The sequence below is a fragment of the Bombina bombina genome, chromosome 6 (assembly GCF_027579735.1).
Source record: "Bombina bombina isolate aBomBom1 chromosome 6, aBomBom1.pri, whole genome shotgun sequence".
Classification (NCBI taxonomy): Eukaryota; Metazoa; Chordata; class Amphibia; order Anura; family Bombinatoridae; genus Bombina; species Bombina bombina.
This window is the reverse complement of record NC_069504.1, coordinates 740,379,996-740,397,742: the sequence shown is the minus strand read 5'-3', so window position 1 is coordinate 740,397,742 and position 17,747 is coordinate 740,379,996. Positions and strand designations below refer to the sequence as shown.

At 41.1% G+C, this 17,747-nt stretch overlaps 1 protein-coding gene across 1 annotated transcript in view; it reads right to left on the bottom strand.

The window, feature by feature from the left end:
• RHOBTB2 (Rho related BTB domain containing 2) overlaps positions 1 to 17,747 on the bottom strand; it is a 183,700-nt gene that overhangs the window by 40,554 nt on the left and 125,399 nt on the right. Inside the window, exons 4-6 of the mRNA XM_053717979.1 lie at positions 10,128 to 10,329; positions 9,871 to 9,974; positions 9,360 to 9,545 (exon numbers count right to left, since the gene is read on the bottom strand). Coding sequence (XP_053573954.1) covers positions 9,360 to 9,545; positions 9,871 to 9,974; positions 10,128 to 10,329 — 492 coding nt within the window. The remainder of the gene's footprint in view (positions 1 to 9,359; positions 9,546 to 9,870; positions 9,975 to 10,127; positions 10,330 to 17,747) is intronic.

Below are 17,747 nucleotides of genomic sequence, written 5' to 3'. Positions count from 1 at the left end.
AAGTGTAAGGCTAGGGGTGTTTAGACTCGGGGTACCTGTTAGGGTGTTAGGTGCAGACTTAGGAAGTGTTTCCCCATAGGAAACAATGGGGCTGCGTTAGGAGCTGAACGCTGCTTTTTTGCAGGCGTTAGGTTTTTTTTCAGCTCAAACAGCCCCATTGTTTCCTATGGGGGAATCGTGCATGAGCACGTTTTTTAAGCTGGCCGCGTCCGTAAGCACCGCTGGTATTTAGAGTTGCAGTGGCAGTAAATATGCTATACGCTCCCTTTTTGGAGCCTAACGCAGCCCTTCTGTGAACTCTAAATACCAGGTATTTAAAAGGTGCGGGCGAAAAAAAGCACGCGTAGCTAACGCACCCCTTTGGCCGCAGAACTCTAAATCTAGCCGATAGATTTTGTTTTTTTTGTGTGTGTGTTTTTTTTTTAGAAAATATAAAACATATTCATATTTTCTATATTGGTGGTTATTTGACATTCAAAAACAGCTATTTCAAATAAAAAGGTAAAGGAGCTATTTGTGTACAATTTAACACACTCCAGCAAGTAAAACATATTATTGAGAACACATTAAAAGGGAAGACATTTTTACACTCTCTAAATAGTTTTTTTTTCTGAAGATTGATCAAGGAAGCTGTAGTAACGCAGTGCACTTTAACTTCTATGAGGTTTAATTTTAGATTTGATTTGATTCACAGTGTTCCTGACAGACAGCAGAACAAACCCAACACATAAAAGAAGTAATTCCGGTATTCAGGCAGTAAATGATATTAATTGCACTGATTGCAACTATGATAGAGGTCATTCTGTTTGTGTGCGTTTCTCTTGGGGCACTTAATGTTTTGTCGCAGTGGAACAAGTGCATTTAAGGTCTTTCAAAGAGACGTTGTCTGTCACTTTCAGTCATGTGTTCTCTCTGTTATTCAATTTACAGATCCCATCTTGCTGTGGAATGCAATCTCTGTAAACGATAGCGGTTTATAATTATTACAGATGCTTGTCTGTCAGGTTTATGAGTTTTGTATGACTCACTCAAACCACAAAAGGAAAGTCTTGATACAGAATCTTTGAAAATTCAAGCTAATTTTGTTGTGCTCATTGTATGGTGAACACAGAGCCAAATTAACCACAAGGTAGACTAGGACCTGCCTAGCACTACAATAAAAGATAGGGGTTCCATAAAAAAAAACTAAATTTATGCTTACCAGATAAATTCATTTCTTTCCTGGCAGGGAGAGTCCACAACTTCATTCATTACTGTTGGGATGGAATATCAACACCTGGCCACCAGGAGGAGGCAAAGACACCCCAGCCAAAGGCTATAAATATCCCTCCCACTTCCCCCATCCCCCCAGTCATTCGGCCGAGGGAATAAGGAAAAGTAGGAGAAATATTAGGGTATAGAGGTGCCAGAAGAAAAGTAAAAGGGGGCCGCCCAATTTATCTGGTAAGCATAAATTTTGTTTTCTTTTCAAAGGCAGGGAGACTCCATGACTTCATTTATTACTGTTGGGAACCATTACCCAAGCTCCAAAGGGATTGGGAGAAAAATTCGGACCCTAATCTGAGGGCACCACAGCCTGCAACACCTTTCTCCCAAAAGCTGCTTCAGCCAAAGCAAAAACATCGAATTTATAGAATTTTGAAAATGTATGTAAGCAGGACCAGGTAGCCGCCTTACACATCTGATCCATAGAGGCTTTGTTCTTAAAAGCCCAGGAGGAAGCAACTGCCCTAGTGGAATGAGCCATTTTTCTCTCAGGAGGCTGTTGCCCCACTTTCTCATAAGCTAAGCGGATGATACTCCTCAACCACAAAGATAAAGAAGTCGCAGTGGCCTTCTGTCCCTTGCCTCTACCAGCATATAGAACAAACAAAGATAAAGATTGCCTGAAATCCTTAGTAGCTTGAAGGTAGAATTTTAAGGCATGAACAACATCCAGATTGTGGAGCAAACGTTCCTTCGAGGAAGAAGGGTTGGGACAAAAAGAAGGAACAACAATCTCCTGATTGATGTTGCGATCTGAGACCACCTTAGGTAGGAACCTTAACTTAGTTCGTAAAACCGCCTTATCAGCATGGAAAACAAGGTAAGGGGGGTCACACTGTAAAGCAGAAATCTCAGAGACTCTGCAAGCTGAGGCAATAGCCAACAAAAACAAAACTTTCCAGGATAAACGCTTAAGATCAACAGCGTTTATGGGTTCAAATGGAACTTGCTACACAACACAAAGAACAAGGTTGAGGCTCCAAGGAGGAGCAACGGGTTTGAATACAGGTCTGATACTATTTAGAGCCTTAACAAAGGACTGCACGTGCGGAAGATCCGCTAATATCTTGTGCAGTAAAACCGATAGGGCCGAGATCTCACCCTTCAGAGAGCTGGCAGACAGACCCTTCTCCAAACCATCTTGGAGAAAAGACAAAAGTCTAGTAACCTTCACCTTGTGCCATGGTAAACCACGTTCCTCACACCAATAAAGGTGAGTCCGCCACATCTTATGGTAAATGCGCAGAGTAACTGGCTTACGAGCCTGAATCAAAGTGTCTATGACGCTATCAGAGAACCCTCTTTTGGATATGACTAAGCGTTCAATTTCCAAGCAGTCAGCCTCAGAGAATCTAGATATTGATGTAGGAATGGGCCCTGCATTAGAAGGTACGCCCGATAAGGTAAGCTCCATGGAGAGGAGGAGGATATTCTCACCAGATCTGTAAACCAGGTCCTTCGAGGCCAGGATGGTGCTATTAGAATCACCGGAGCTTGCTCCTGCTTGATGCGAGCCACTACTCGAGGGAGATGAGCCAATGGAGGAAAAAGATATGAGCTTTAACCTCCTTGGAACCGCTAATGCGTCTAATTCTGCCTGAGGGTCCCTCGATCTCGACCCATACCTGGGTAGTTTGGCATTGAGATGAGAAGCATGAGGTCAATCTCTGGAAGCCCCCATCTTAGAGTTATCTCTGCAAACACCTTGGGGTGGAGAGACCATTCCCCTGGGTGAAAGGATCGTCTGCTGAGGAAGTCCGCTTCACAGTTTTCTGGGAAGCGGACTTCTGGGAGCTGTGGCAAGGCCTAACGGAAGAGCAACAAATTGAAAGTGCTTATCTAGAAAATCTCAGGAACTGGTGATGATCCCTGTGGATGGGAACATGAAGATGCGCGTCCTTCAGGTCTATGGTCGTCATGAACTGACCCTCTTGGACCAAAAGAAGAATGGAACGAATGGTTTCCATTTTGAAGGACGGTACCCTGAGAAATTTGTTGAGACAATTTAGGTCTAAGATGGGTTGAAAAGTTCCCTCTTTTTTTGGGAACCACAAATAGATTTGAATAGAATCCTAGACCCTGTTCCCTTACTGGAACTGAAACAATCACTCCCAGGGAGGAAAGGTCCTGAACGGAGCTTAAGAATGCCTCCCTTTTTAACTAATCCGCAGATAACCTTGAGAGGAGGAATCTGCCCTTGGGAGGACAAGATTTGAATTCTATTTTGTAACTGTGAGATACTATGTCCACAGCCCAAGGGTTTGGGACATCACGTATCCACGCTTGACGAAACAAGGAAAGTCTGTCCCCCACTTGATCCAATCCTGGACCAGGGGCAGACCCTTCATGCTGACTTAGTGTCAGATGAAGGTTTCTTCGATTGCTTCCCCTTGTTCCAAGTCTGATTTGATCTCCAAGAGGACTTGGACTGCTCCGGCTTGGAAGAGGAGGAGGAAGACTTTTGATCTTTGAAGTTACGAAAGGAATGAAAATTAGAATGTTGGCGTCCCTTAGGTCTATTCTTCTTGTCTTGAGGTAGAAAAGACCCCTTTCCACTTGTAATTTCAGAAATTATGTCCGCCAGACCAGGACCAAACAGGGTCTTACCCTTATAAGGTAGCAACAGGAGCTTGGACTTGGAGGTAACATCAGCCGACCAAGATTTCAGCCACAAAGCCCTGCGGGCTAGAACAGTGAAGTCAGACATCTTGGCTCCCAGTCTAATAACTTGCATGTTGGCATCAGAGATAAAGGAATTGGCCAGTTTAAGAGCCTTGATCCTATCTTGGATCTCCTCTAGCGGAGTCTCCTCTAAAATCACCTTGGACAAAGCATCACACCAATAAGATGCTGCGCTTGTTGCCGTAGCAATACAAACAGCAGGTTGCCATTGAAGACCCTAATGAACATACATTTTCTTTAAATAAGCCTCCAGCTTTTTGTCCATGGGATCCTTAAAAGAACAGCAATCCTCTATAGGAATCGTGGTTCTCTTGGCCAGCGTAGAAATAGCCCCTTCTACCTTAGACACCGTGCGCCTTGAGTCTCGAATTGAGTCAGCAACAGGAAACATCTTTTTTAAAGACAGGAGGCGGGGAAAAAGGAATCTCTGACTTATTCCATTCCTGTGTAATGATCTCCGACACACGGTCTGGAACAGGAAACCCTTCCACAGAGGAAGGAACTAGATTTCTTAGGGTTGACAGTGACAGAAGAATCAGAGTCATCCAAAGTAGCCAATACCTACTTTAAAAGTAACCGAGGGTGTTCAAGCTTCAATCTGAAGTTTACTTCAGAATCAGACAAAGGATTTATACTGTCAGTGTCTGAGATTTCACCCTCAGAAGCTACCGAGGTATCCTCCTCATCAGACTTATGAGAGAGGTCAACCTTCGAAGCAGCAGATGGGACAGACACCTTATTATCAGAAAAATGTTTAGATTTCCTCTTGCGCTTCCCCATCATGGGAAAAACAGATAAAGCCGCAGATACCACAGAAGATACCTGTGCAGCAAAATCTATTGGCAAATATACTCCTCCAGGAGGCTGAGAGGAACTACAGTGAACTGTATGTGATGCCATTGAGGCTTGGGATGTTTGAGGAGAAAGCTGTGTCATATCCTGAACAACATTATCCTGAGAGACAATAGGCTCAGACGAGAGTAGTTTATCTTTAAGCTTTAGGGTCTTAGCTAAACATGAGGAACAAAATTGCATAGGTAAACCAATTTGGGCCTCTAAACATAATAAACATTTATCAAATGAAAGACTCCTGTTTAGTGTCCATAGCTAAGATAAAAAAAAAAAAGTAAATGAGACAACAAAAAAGTTTACTGTCACTTTAAAAGAAACTGAACTTCCTCAAAGCGCAGTAACTGCCTCTTTAACAAGGAAAACTGGGATACTACAAAGTGTTAATATGCTCCCAAACATAAGCAAAAATGTAACACCTCTACACCTCAGTCAGACTGAGTTGCCCTACTGTCACCATTAGTAGCCAAATAAGAGAGAACTTGAAGCTCCAACAGCCGTCACAGTCGATAGCCTGCAGAGAATGACACCGCTCCACTTCAAGCGTACAAGCGGAAGAGCGGGTGTCACGTGCCCGGCACACAAAGAAACTGCGCACTAACAGAAAGCGTGCAAACGTCTTTCAGCCTTATTAAAACTGACGGATCTGGACATGTTTCCAACAGACAGTAAGATACAAATATGTAAACGTCTCCCTCACAAATAAAAAAGGATACCCTTCAGCCTAAGGAAACAGTCCCATCACACATAAGGGAAGTTACAAAAGTCTCCCCTCATATACAAACATGCCTGCACTCTGCCCAAATAAACCCTTAACCAAGGATTAAAGGGACACTGTACCCAAAAATTTAATTTTCGTGATTCAGATTGAGCATGAAATTTCAAGCAAATTTCGAATTTACTCCTATTATCAAATTTTCTTCATTCTCTTGGTATCTTTATTTGAAATGCAAGAATGTAAGTTTAGATGCTGGCCCATTTTTGGTGAACAACCTGGGTTGTCCTTGCTGATTGGTGGATAAATTCATCCACCAATAAAAAAGTGCTGTCCAGAGTACGGAAACCAAAAAAAAGCTTAGATACTTATTTTTTTAAAAAAAATTATAGTAAGAGAACTAAGAAAAATTTATAATAGGAGTAAATTAGAAAGTTGCTTAAAATTGCATGCTCTTTCTGAATTACAAATGAACAAATTTGGGTTCAGTGTCCCTTTAATATGTCCCAAAAAATGCAGTCTTTTTTTTTCAAAAACAAAACCTGAAAAGTGCAAGTCTCCAGTATCTAGAAGACAAAAAGCACTTACCTGCATATTCAGCTGTCGTGCAGGAAGACAGCTCACAAGGTGTGAAAGGACACATACTCCTATAAGAGAACAGTAGAAAAAGAAAGAACAGAGTAACCAAATCTGGCTTTCTATAACTAGGGTAGCAATCATGTTAGAAATCTGAGCAAGGACCACCTCACCACTTCCTAACTGCTTAAAAGCCACCATTACTTTTACTCAAGAGATTGATGTGGACACAACTAAAGCCAAATACTTGCTTGCAGGGAAAAGTACCCAAAAAAGGAATAAGATCTTCAGACACCAACTTCACATACTCCATTGACAGAGGCAAAGAGAATGACTGGGGGTTATGGGTAGGGAAGTGACACTGAACAGCTCTGCTGGTGTGCTCTTTGCCTCCTCCTGCTGGCTAGAAGTGAATATCCCACTAGTAATTGAAATGACGTTGTGGACTCTCCATGTCTTAGGAAAGAAATTACTATTTTCTGAGGGTACTATATATAATAAAACTACCTTTAGGTTACATGTATAAGTTGTATTATGACATATATGGCCTAAATGAAATAGGATGTTGTTTACACTTGGGCCCATCTCCAAAATGTCTCATTTTACAGATGAAAATATTCCAAAATTCAAACCTTTTCTGGTCCCAAGCAGTTTGGATAAAGGGGTTTCTATCTGTATATCACTTATAAGATAATGTCATGCATACTTTCACTTTAAAGCCATTTATAGTGTGCCTGTATGTGAGGTGTGTTGTGAACATGTCATTTTAAACAACTTTCTAATTTACTTTTGTTTACCAAATTCGCTATGTTTTCTTGGCATCCTTTGTTGAACAGCATTCCTAGGTAGGATCAGGAGCAGCAATGCACTATTGGTGGCAGCACCTATATGCTTTTTAGTGGTTCACTAGATGTGCTCACCTAGCTCCTAGTAGTATATTGCTGCTCCAGAGTCTACTCTCTAACAAAGGAAACCTGAACAAAGCAAATTTGGTTTTAAAGTGGGAAGTTGTTTTAAATCAAATGTTTTATCTGATTCATGAAAGTTTAATTAGGTCTTTACAGTCCCTTTAACCCCTTCGCTACCAGGAATTTAATCGAAAAATGTGCCCAAAGTAAGACCGTTTTAAGCATTTTTGCTCTCACTCCGTTTAAACAGAGTTTTTTGATTTTTTATTTACCTATAAAAAAAATATATATATTTTTAAAGTAGCCAACCCAAGGTATTGATATAGGTCCATTTTGGTATATTTGATGCCACTATTTGGCCTCCAAATAAGATTATATATATATATATATATATATATATATATATATATATATATATATATAAATATAAAAAAAATCATTGACTCGTTTGTCACTGAAATTATTTACACACAACTACTGCAGTCATAAAACACATGGTTGTAAAAGCTTTTCTGGGGTCCCCTTTGTTCAGAAATATCAGACATGCATAGCTTTGCCATTGCTTTCTGGCAATTAGAAGGCAACTATTTGCAGCTGTGCACCACACTTGAAATTACTGGCTGTGAAGGGGTTAATCAGTTAGCTTGTAAGGTTGTTTGTAGAGTGTGATTACATCACTTCCGATTACTGCTCGACACGCTACAAACACGGCATGCTAAACAGGTCCGGAGAAGCATTTTCAGAATATTTATTTAGGAGAATTGTACACTTGCACTTTTATATCAATTGAATTATTCAATATTATTTTTATATACCCTTTTAACAAAGTTTTTTTTTTTTAACATCACCAATTTTTTAGAATTAAATAAAAAGAATTTTATTACTTACAAAATAATGCACTTAAAGGGATACTAAACCCTATTTTTTTTCATCATGATTCGGATAGAGCGTGCATTTTGAAGCAACTTTCTAATTTACTCCTATTATAATTTTTTCTTTGTTCTCTTGGTATCTTTATTTGAAAAAGCAGAAATGAAAGCTTTGGAGTCAGACCAATTTTGGTTCAAAACCCTGAATAGTTCTTGCTGATTGGTGGCTACATTTAGCTATCCAATCAGCAAGCACAACCCAGGTACTGAACCTAATATGGTCCAGCTTCAAAGCTTTCATTCCAACTTTTTCAAATAAAGATACCAAGAGAACAAAGAAAAAATAATAATAGGAGTAAATTAGAAGGTTGCTAAAAATTGCATGCTCTATCCAAATAATGAAATAAAAAAATAGGGTTTAGTATTCCATTAACATAAAATGGAAATATCTCTATTTTAACACACTCCTTACATTAGCTGTGTATATTAAGGTTTGTTTCTACATTTCCTTACCACAAACTATCATTCCACCCAGGGCCGGATTTCCCATTAGGCACAGTAGGCATGTGCCTACAGGCGCCTTGCAGTGAGGGGCGCTTGCCTGTCAGTAATAATTTTTTTTTTTTTTTTTTGTGAGGGCATTAATTTTAGTAAGAATTGTGCTGCCAGTTTGCTTACAGAGTCGAGTGTTTATTGGGAATATGTTACAGTAGTTGAGGGAGCCATGAAGGTGAGAGGGGCAAATATTAAAACTAAACCCCTCCCATTTTCGCCAGGCATTTTTAGTTTCACTTTTAATTTTATGTACTTCTGTTGCCTCACACAGCCAAGCTCCACGCTGATGTGTAGCAGACACTTTTTGTTGAGGAATGAAAGCTTCAAAACAACATGTTAGGACTGTACAAGGCTTCTAATGCTGCCTAGAATGACAACATAACAAGCAGAGCACTTTAACCCCTTGGCTACCAGAGAGTGTATTCACTTGTTATGTGCTGTAGGGCATTTTTATAGCCAGGGGGTTAAATTCTGCTTCAGGATGAATGTTTTTGTTCTATAAAGGCTTTGGAGGTGATGTGGGACTAGCTGCTCTGCTCTTTATTACAAGCTGCCAATTGTGATTTACAAATTTTACAGCCCTTAGGGCACTTTGACAACAAAGTTTGTAGACTGTAAGGCTGTGATGTGTATGTGTGTAAACCACTCACATGGCATATTTGTTTGTATGTATATGTATGTGTATATATATATATATATATATATATACATACACATCACATACAAAATTGTTAATCTGTTCTTTTATCAAGTAAGTGTGGTATTTTTGTATTGTGGTAAATTGAATTTCTAATTTCTAATTTTAAACACATTTGTTGACCCCTGGATTACATATAATCTACAACATTCCATGTTTTCCTTTGAGAGCAACATCATATTATATTTATATTTCAGAACAAAATAAATGTAACTTGTAGGCTTGAAGGGGTGAAAGACTACCTTGCAAGGGGACGTCGTGCACGGTTCACAGCCTCCAGATCAGCATATCGTAGGTCAAGCTGGCATCCTACTAAGATGACTGGTGCACGAGGGCAGAAATGTTTAATCTCAGGGTACCACATAGTCTGAACATGCTGAAGAGAATTAGGATTGGCAATGGAAAAGCAAAGAACCACCACATCTGATCTGAGGAAAGATAAATAGGAACAAGAGAAAGTTACAAGAGAATAAAAAACAAAAAAGGAAGAGAAAAAACTGACAATATTATTTTGTAGAGAACGAATACAAAAGGGTTCATATAATGAATAATAAACAGACAGAATAAAGAACAAAAAAATGAATATGAAATATGAAGAATATATAAAAAAAAGGTAACAAAGGAAAGAAATATGCAGAAGGGATGCAGGGCAAGGGTACAATAGAGGAAGAAAAGTATAACTAGCCAAAGAGACAGGAAAGACATATGCATGAAGACATCATTAAAGGCAAGATAGGTGGGTACACTCTTCACCTTCCATAGGCAAAACGTCTGTCCTTATGGTGGTCACCAAATGTATCCCAAAGGCGCAATGATACACTGACATCATCAACAACATCACGGGACCTCTCTAATACCTGACACAGGGAGAATATCATTAGCGAGAATTCTCTGGTACAAGCTACAACAAGGCAAGTAATATACAGATCATGTTGTCTCCAATATAGAATGTGTGCGATTATATAAATGCAGAGCAACCTATTATAATGCAATACAGAGTTTGCACTCACCTCCTGACATACTCGGTACTGATCTATGGCCCAGACGGTTGGGACATGGGTGGCTAGGAGTTGGTATTGGGTCAGGGTAGCATTGCATGCTCTTGCACAGATCAGTCGAGTTTTACCCACTGCGTTGTCTCCAACCACAACGCACTTGATTGTCTCAACGTTTGGCCGCTCATAATCCATATCAGTATCCAACAACTGGGAACTATACAAAGGAAAAAATAAAGATGAGATAAAAAAAATAAGCAAGTTAAAAAAAATAGGGAAATAGCAAAATAATAAGCTTTATTAGTTCTTAATTTTTGATAATTCAGTGAATACTAAAGCCCAGTAGTAGTCAATTATTCTACAGTGAGCAAGGAAATATAAACTTAAAGGGACACTGAACCCAAATTTTTTCTTTCATGATTCAGATAGAGCATGACATTTTAAGCAACTTTCTAATTTACTTCTATTATCAAATTTTCTTAATTCTCTTGGTATCTTTATTTGAAATGCAAGAATGTAAGTTTAGATGCCGGCCCATTTTTGGTGAACAACCTGGGTTGTCCTTGCTGATTGGTGGATACATTCATCCACCAATAAAAAATTGCTGTCCAGAGTTCTGAAACTAAAAAAAAAGCTTAGATGCCTTCTTTTTCAAATAAAGATAGCAAAAGAACAAAGAAAAAATGATAATAGGAGTAAATTAGAAAGTTGCTTAAAATTGCATGCTCTATCTGAATAACGAAAACAGAATTTATGCTTACCTGATAAATTACTTTCTCCAACGGTGTGTCCGGTCCACGGCGTCATCCATTACTTGTGGGAAATGTTCTCCCCCACAGGGAAAGGCAAGGAGAGCACACAGCAAGAGCTGTCCATATAGCTCCCCCTCTGGCTCCGCCCCCCAGTCATTCGACCGACGGTTAGGAGAAAAAGGAGAAACTATAGGGTGCCGTGGTGACTGTAGTGTATAAAGAAAAAAAAATTTCAACCTGATTAAAAAAAACCAGGGCGGGCCGTGGACCGGACACACCGTTGGAGAAAGTAATTTATCAGGTAAGTATAAATTCTGTTTTCTCCAACATTGGTGTGTCCGGTCCACGGTGTCATCCATTACTTGTGGGAACCAATACCAAAGCTTTAGGACACGGATGAAGGGAGGGAGCAAATCAGGTTACCTAAACAGAAGGCACCACGGCTTGCAAAACCTTTCTCCCAAAAACAGCCTCCGAAGAAGCAAAAATATCAAATTTGTAGAATTTGGCAAGTCGCTGCCTTACATATCTGGTCAACAGAAGCCTCGTTCTTATAGGCCCATGTGGAAGCCACAGCCCTAGTAGAGTGAGCTGTGATACGGTCAGGAGGCTGCCGTTCGGCAGTCTCATAAGCCAAGCGGATAATGCTTTTCAGCCAGAAAGAGAGAGAGGTAGCAGTAGCTTTTTGACCTCTCCTCTTACCAGAGTAAACGACAAACAAGGATGAGGTTTGTCTAAAATCTTTTGTTGCTTCTAAATAGAACTTTAAAGCACGAACAACATCTAAATTGTGTAATAAACGTTCCTTCTTTGAAACTCGATTCGGACACAAAGAAGGAACAACTATTTCCTGGTTGATGTTCTTGTTGGAAACAACTTTTGGAAGAAAACCAGGCTTAGTACGCAAAACAACCTTATCTGAATGGAACACCAGATAGGGTGGATCACACTGCAAAGCAGATAATTCAGAAACTCTTCTAGCAGAAGAAATAGCAACCAAAAACAGAACTTTCTAAGATAGTAACTTAATATCTATGGAATGTAAAGGTTCAAACGGAACCCCTTGAAGAACTGAAAGAACTAAATTTAGACTCCAAGGAGGAGTCATGGGTCTGTAAACAGGCTTGATTCTAACCAAAGCCTGAACAAAAGCTTGTACATCTGGCAAAGCTGCCAGTCGTTTGTGCAACAAGACGGATAATGCAGAAATCTGTCCTTTTAGAGAACTAGCTGACAATCCTTTATCCAAACCTTCTTGGAGAAAGGAGAGAATCTTTGGAATTTTAATCTTACTCCAGGAGAATCCTTTGGATTCACACCAACAGATATATTTTTTCCATATTTTATGGTAAATCCTTCTAGTCACAGGTTTTCTGGCTTGGACCAGAGTATCAATCACAGAATTTGAAAACCCACGCTTGGATAAAATCAAGCGTTCAATTTCCAAGCAGTCAGCTGCAGAGAAACTAGATTGGGATGTTCGAATGGACCTTGTACTAGAAGGTCCTGTCTCAAAGGTAGCTTCCATGGTGGAGCCGATGACATATTCACCAGGTCTGCATACCTGGTACGCAGGAGCTATCAGAATCACAGAGGCCTTCTCCTGTTTGATCCTGGCTATGAGCCTGGGGAGGAGAAGAAACGGTGGAAACACATATGCTAGGTTGAACGACCAAGGCGCCACTAATGCATCCACTAGAGTCGCCTTGGGATCCCTGGATCTGGACCCATAGCAAGGAATCTTGAAGTTCTGACGGGACGCCATTAGATCCATGTCTGGAATACCCCATAATTGGGTTAACTGAGCAAAGACCTCCGGATGGAGTTCCCACTCCCCCGGATGGAAAGTCTGACGACTCAAATAGTCATCACTTTTCTGTTATAGAGTAAATAGTACAAGCCAGCACTATTTTAAAATAACAAACTCTTGATAGAAGAATAAAAAACTACAACTAACACCACAAACTCCTCGCCATCCCCGTGGTAGATGCTACTTGTTCAGAGCGGCAAGGAGAATGACTGGGGGGCGGAGCCAGAGGGGGAGCTATATGGACAGCTCTTGCTGTGTGCTCTCCTTGCCTTTCCCTGTGGGGGAGAACATTTCCCACAAGTAATGGATGACGCCGTGGACCGGACACACCAATGTTGGAGAAAGAAAAAATTTGGGTTCAGTGTCCCTTTAAGCATTTATTGCACACTTATTTCTTAAATATCCTTGCATTAAAGAGACACCTTTAACAACATACTGAATTGATTTAAGTTTACTGTCGTGCACATTATACTCTGGAAATACAGTTTGCACATATTTTTTTTACATTTCTTTTTATTGAAGTAAAGAAAGACACAAGAAAATACACAATGTACGCATGAAACACACGCATATATCACATCCAGTAAGGAGATAACGTAAATCCAAGCTGCAAATATATCAATATCACAACAGTGTTCTCCCCAGGACCTTTTTAAATGGATACTAAACCCAAATGCTTTATTTTACGATTCGGATAGAGCATGCAATTTTAAGCAACTTTCTAATTTAACCCTATTCATTTCTTTTCTTCGTTCTCTTGCTATCTTTATTTAAAAAGCAGAAAAGTAAAACTTAGGAGCCGGCCCATTTTAGGCTCAGCACCCTAGATAGTGCTTGCTTATTGGTGACTACAATCATCCAATCAATAAGCAAGCGTAACCAAGGTTCTGATCCAAAAATGGGCCGGCTCTTAAGCTTTACATGCCTGCTTTTCAAATAAAGATAGCAAGAGAACTAAGAAAAATTGATAATAGGAGTAAATTAGAAAGTTGCTTAAAATTACATGCTCTTTCTGAATCATTAAAGAAAAACATTGGATTTAGTGTCCCTTTAATGGGTGCATCACGCAGCTGATTTTACTCAGCACCTCGCTAAAATTTTAGGCTATATTAAAAGGGACAGTCATCAGCAGAATTTTTGATGTTTAAAAAACATAATTTATGCTTACCTGATAAATTTATTTCTCTTGTGGTGTATCCAGTCCACGGATCATCCATTACTTGTGGGATATTCTCCTTCCCAACAGGAAGCTGCAAGAGGATCACCCACAGCAGAGCTGTCTATATAGCTCCTCCCCTAACTGCCACTACCAGTCATTCGACCGAAGACAAGCAAGAGAAAGGAGAAACTATAGTGTGCAGTGGTGACTGTAGTTTAAAAATAAAAAACACCTGCCTTAAAATGACAGGGCGGGCCGTGGACTGGATACACCACAAGAGAAATAAATTTATCAGGTAAGCATAAATTATGTTTTCTTTTGTAAGGTGTATCCAGTCCACGGATCATTTATTACTTGTGGGATACCAATACCAAAGCTATAGGACACGGATGAAGGGAGGGACAAGGCTTAAACGGAAGGCACCACTGCCTGCAAGACCTTTCTCCCAAAAATAGCCTCCGAAGAAGCAAAAGTATCAAATTTATAGAATTTTGAAAAAGTATGAAGCAAAGACCAAGTCGCCGCCTTACAAATCTGTTCAACAGAAGCCTCATTTTTAAAAGCCCATGTGGAAGCTACCGCTCTAGTAGAATGAGCTGTAATCCTTTCAGGAGGCTGCTGGCCAGCAGTCTCATAAGCTAAGCGTATTATACTCCTTAGCCAAAAAGAAAGAGGTTGCCGAAGCCTTTTGGCCTCTCCTCTGTCCAGAGTAGACAACAAACAATGCAGATGTTTGACGAAAATCTTTAGTAGCTTGTAAATAAAACTTTAAAGCACGAACCACGTCAAGATTGTGTAAAAGACGTTCCTTCTTTGAAGAAGGATTAAAACACAGTGACGGTACAACAATCTCCTGATTGATATTTTTATTAGATACCACCTTAGGTAAAAAAACAGGTTTGGTACGTAACACTACCTTATCTGCATGAAAAATGAGATAAGGGGAATCACAATGTAAAGCAGATAACTCCGAAACTCTTCGAGCAGAACCTTCCAGGATAAGAGCTTAATATCTATGGAATACAAAGGTTCAAACGGAACCCCTTGAAGAACCTTAAGAACTAAATTTAAACTCCAAGGCGGAGCAACAGGTTTAAACACAGGCTTGATTCTGACTAAAGCCTGACAAAACGCCTGCACGTCTGGAACCTCAGCCAGACGTTTGTGCAAAAGAATAGACAGAGCAGAAATCTGTCCTTTTAAGGAACTAGCTGACAAACCCTTCTCCAATCCTTCTTGGAGAAAAGATAATATCCTAGGAATCCTGACCTTACTCCATGAGTAACCCTTGGATTCACACCAATGAAGATATTTACACCATATCTTATGATAGATTTTCCTGGTGACAGGCTTTCGCGCCTGTATTAAGGTATCAATGACCGACTCGGAGAAACCACGCTTTGATAAAATCAAGCATTCAATCTCCAAGCAGTCAGCCGCAGAGAAAGTCCTGCGTGGCCATGCAGGTGCTATCAAAATTATTGATGCTCTCTCCTGTTTGATCTTGGCAATCAGACGAGGGAGCAGAGGAAACGGTGGAAACACATAAGCCAGGTTGAAGGACCAAGGCGCTGCTAGAGCATCTATCAGTGCTGCCTTGGGATCCCTGGACCTGGATCCATAACAAGGAAGCTTGGCGTTCTGGCGAGACGCCATGAGATCCAGTTCTGGTTTGCCCCAACGTTGAATCAACTGTGCAAACACCTCCGGATGGAGCTCCCACTCCCCCGGATGAAAAGTCTGACAACTTAGAAAATCTGCCTCCCAGTTCTCTACTCCTGGGATATGGATAGCTGATAGATGGCAAGAGTGAAACTCTGCCCATTGAATTATCTTTGAAACCTCCAACATCGCTAGGGAACTCCTTGTTCCCCCTTGATGGTTGATGTAAGCTACAGTCGTGATGTTGTCCGACTGAAATCTGATGAACCTCACTGCCGCTAGCTGAGGCCAAGCCTGAAGAGCATTGAATATCGCTCTTAGTTCCAGAATGTTTATTGGAAGGAGTGCCTCCTCCTGAGTCCACAACCCCTGAGCCTTCAGAGAGTTCCAGACTGCACCCCAGCCCAGTAGGCTGGCATCTGTTGTTACTATTGTCCAATCTGGCCTGCGGAAGGTCATACCTTTGGACAGATGGACCCGAGATAGCCACCAGAGAAGAGAATCCCTGGTCTCTTGATCCAGATTTAGTAGAGGGGACAAATCTGTGTAATCCCCATTCCACTGACTGAGCGGTCTGAGATGTAGGCGGACAAACTGAACTATGTCCATTGCCGCTACCATTAAGCCGATTACTTTCATACACTGAGCCACCGAAGGGCGAGAAGTATAATAAAGAACACGGCAGGAATTTAGAAGTTTTGACAACCTGTCCTCTGTTAGGTAAATCCTCATTTCTACAGAATCTATCAGGAAGGAAACTCTTGTGAGAGGGGATAGAGAACTCTTCTTTTTGTTCACTTTCCACCCATGAGACCTCAGGAATGCCAGAACAATGTCCGTATGGGACTTGGCAATTTGGAAATTCGACGCCTGTATCAGAATGTCGTCTAAGTAAGGGGCTACTGCTATGCCCCGCGGCCTTAGGACCACCAGAAGTGACCCCAGAACCTTCGTAAAGATTCTTGGTGCCGTAGCTAACCCAAAGGGAAGAGCCACAAACTGGTAATGCCTGTCTAGGATGGCGAACCTGAGAAACCGATGATGATCTTTGTGTATCGGAATGTGAAGATAAGCATCCTTTAAGTCCACGGTAGTCATGTATTGACCCTCCTGGATCATAGGTAGGGTGGTTTGAATAGTCTCCATCTTGAAAGGTGGGACCCTGAGAAATTTGTTTAGGATCTTGAGATCTAAGATTGGTCTGAAGGTTCCCTCTTTCTTGGGAACCACAAAGAGTTTTGAATAGAAGCCTTGCCCCTGTTCCTCCTTTGGAACTGGGTAGATCACTCCCATAACTAGGAGGTCTTGAACACAATGTAAGAATGCCTCTCTCTTTATCTGGTCTGCAGATAATTGTGAGAGGTGAAATCTTCCTTTTGGGGAAGAAGCTTTGAAGTCCAGAAGATATCCCTGGGACACAATTTCCAACGCCCAGGGATCCTGGACATCTCATCCCAAGCCTGGGCGAAGAGAGAAAGTCTGCCCCCTACTAGATCCGTTACTGGATCGGGGGCTGATCTTTCATGCTGTCTTAGAGGCAGCAGCAGGCTTCTTGGCCTGCTTACCTTTGTTCCAGGTCTGGTTAGGTCTCCAGACCGGCTTGGGCTTGGCAAAATTTCCCTCTTGCATTAGAGGTAGTTGATGCCGCACTCGTCTTAAAGTTTCGAAAGGCACGAAAATTAGTTTGTTTGGTCCTTAATTTATTAGACCTATCCTGAGGAAGGGCATGACCTTTTCCTCCAGTAATATCAGAAATTATCTCCTTCAGTCCAGGCCCGAATAGGGTCTGCCCCTTGAAGGGAATGTTGAGAAGCTTAGACTTTGAAGTAACATCAGCTGACCAGGATTTAAGCCATAGCGCCCTACGCGTCTGTATAGCGAAACCTGAGTTCTTAGCCGTTAGTTTGGTTAAATGAACAACGGTGTCAGAAACAAATGAATTGGCTAGCTTAAGCGCTTTAAGCTTGTCAAGTATATCATCCAATGGAGTTTCTACCTGTAAGGCCTCTTCCAGAGACTCAAACCAGAAGGCCGCAGCAGCAGTGACCGGGGCAATGCATGCAAGAGGCTGGAGAATAAAACCTTGTTGAATAAACATTTTCTTAAGGTAACCCTCTAACTTTTTATCCATTGGATCTAGGAAAGCACAACTGTCCTCGACGGGAATAGTTGTACGCTTAGCTAGGGTAGAAACTGCTCCCTCCACCTTAGGGACCGTTTGCCATAAGTCCCGTGTAGCGGCATCTATTGGA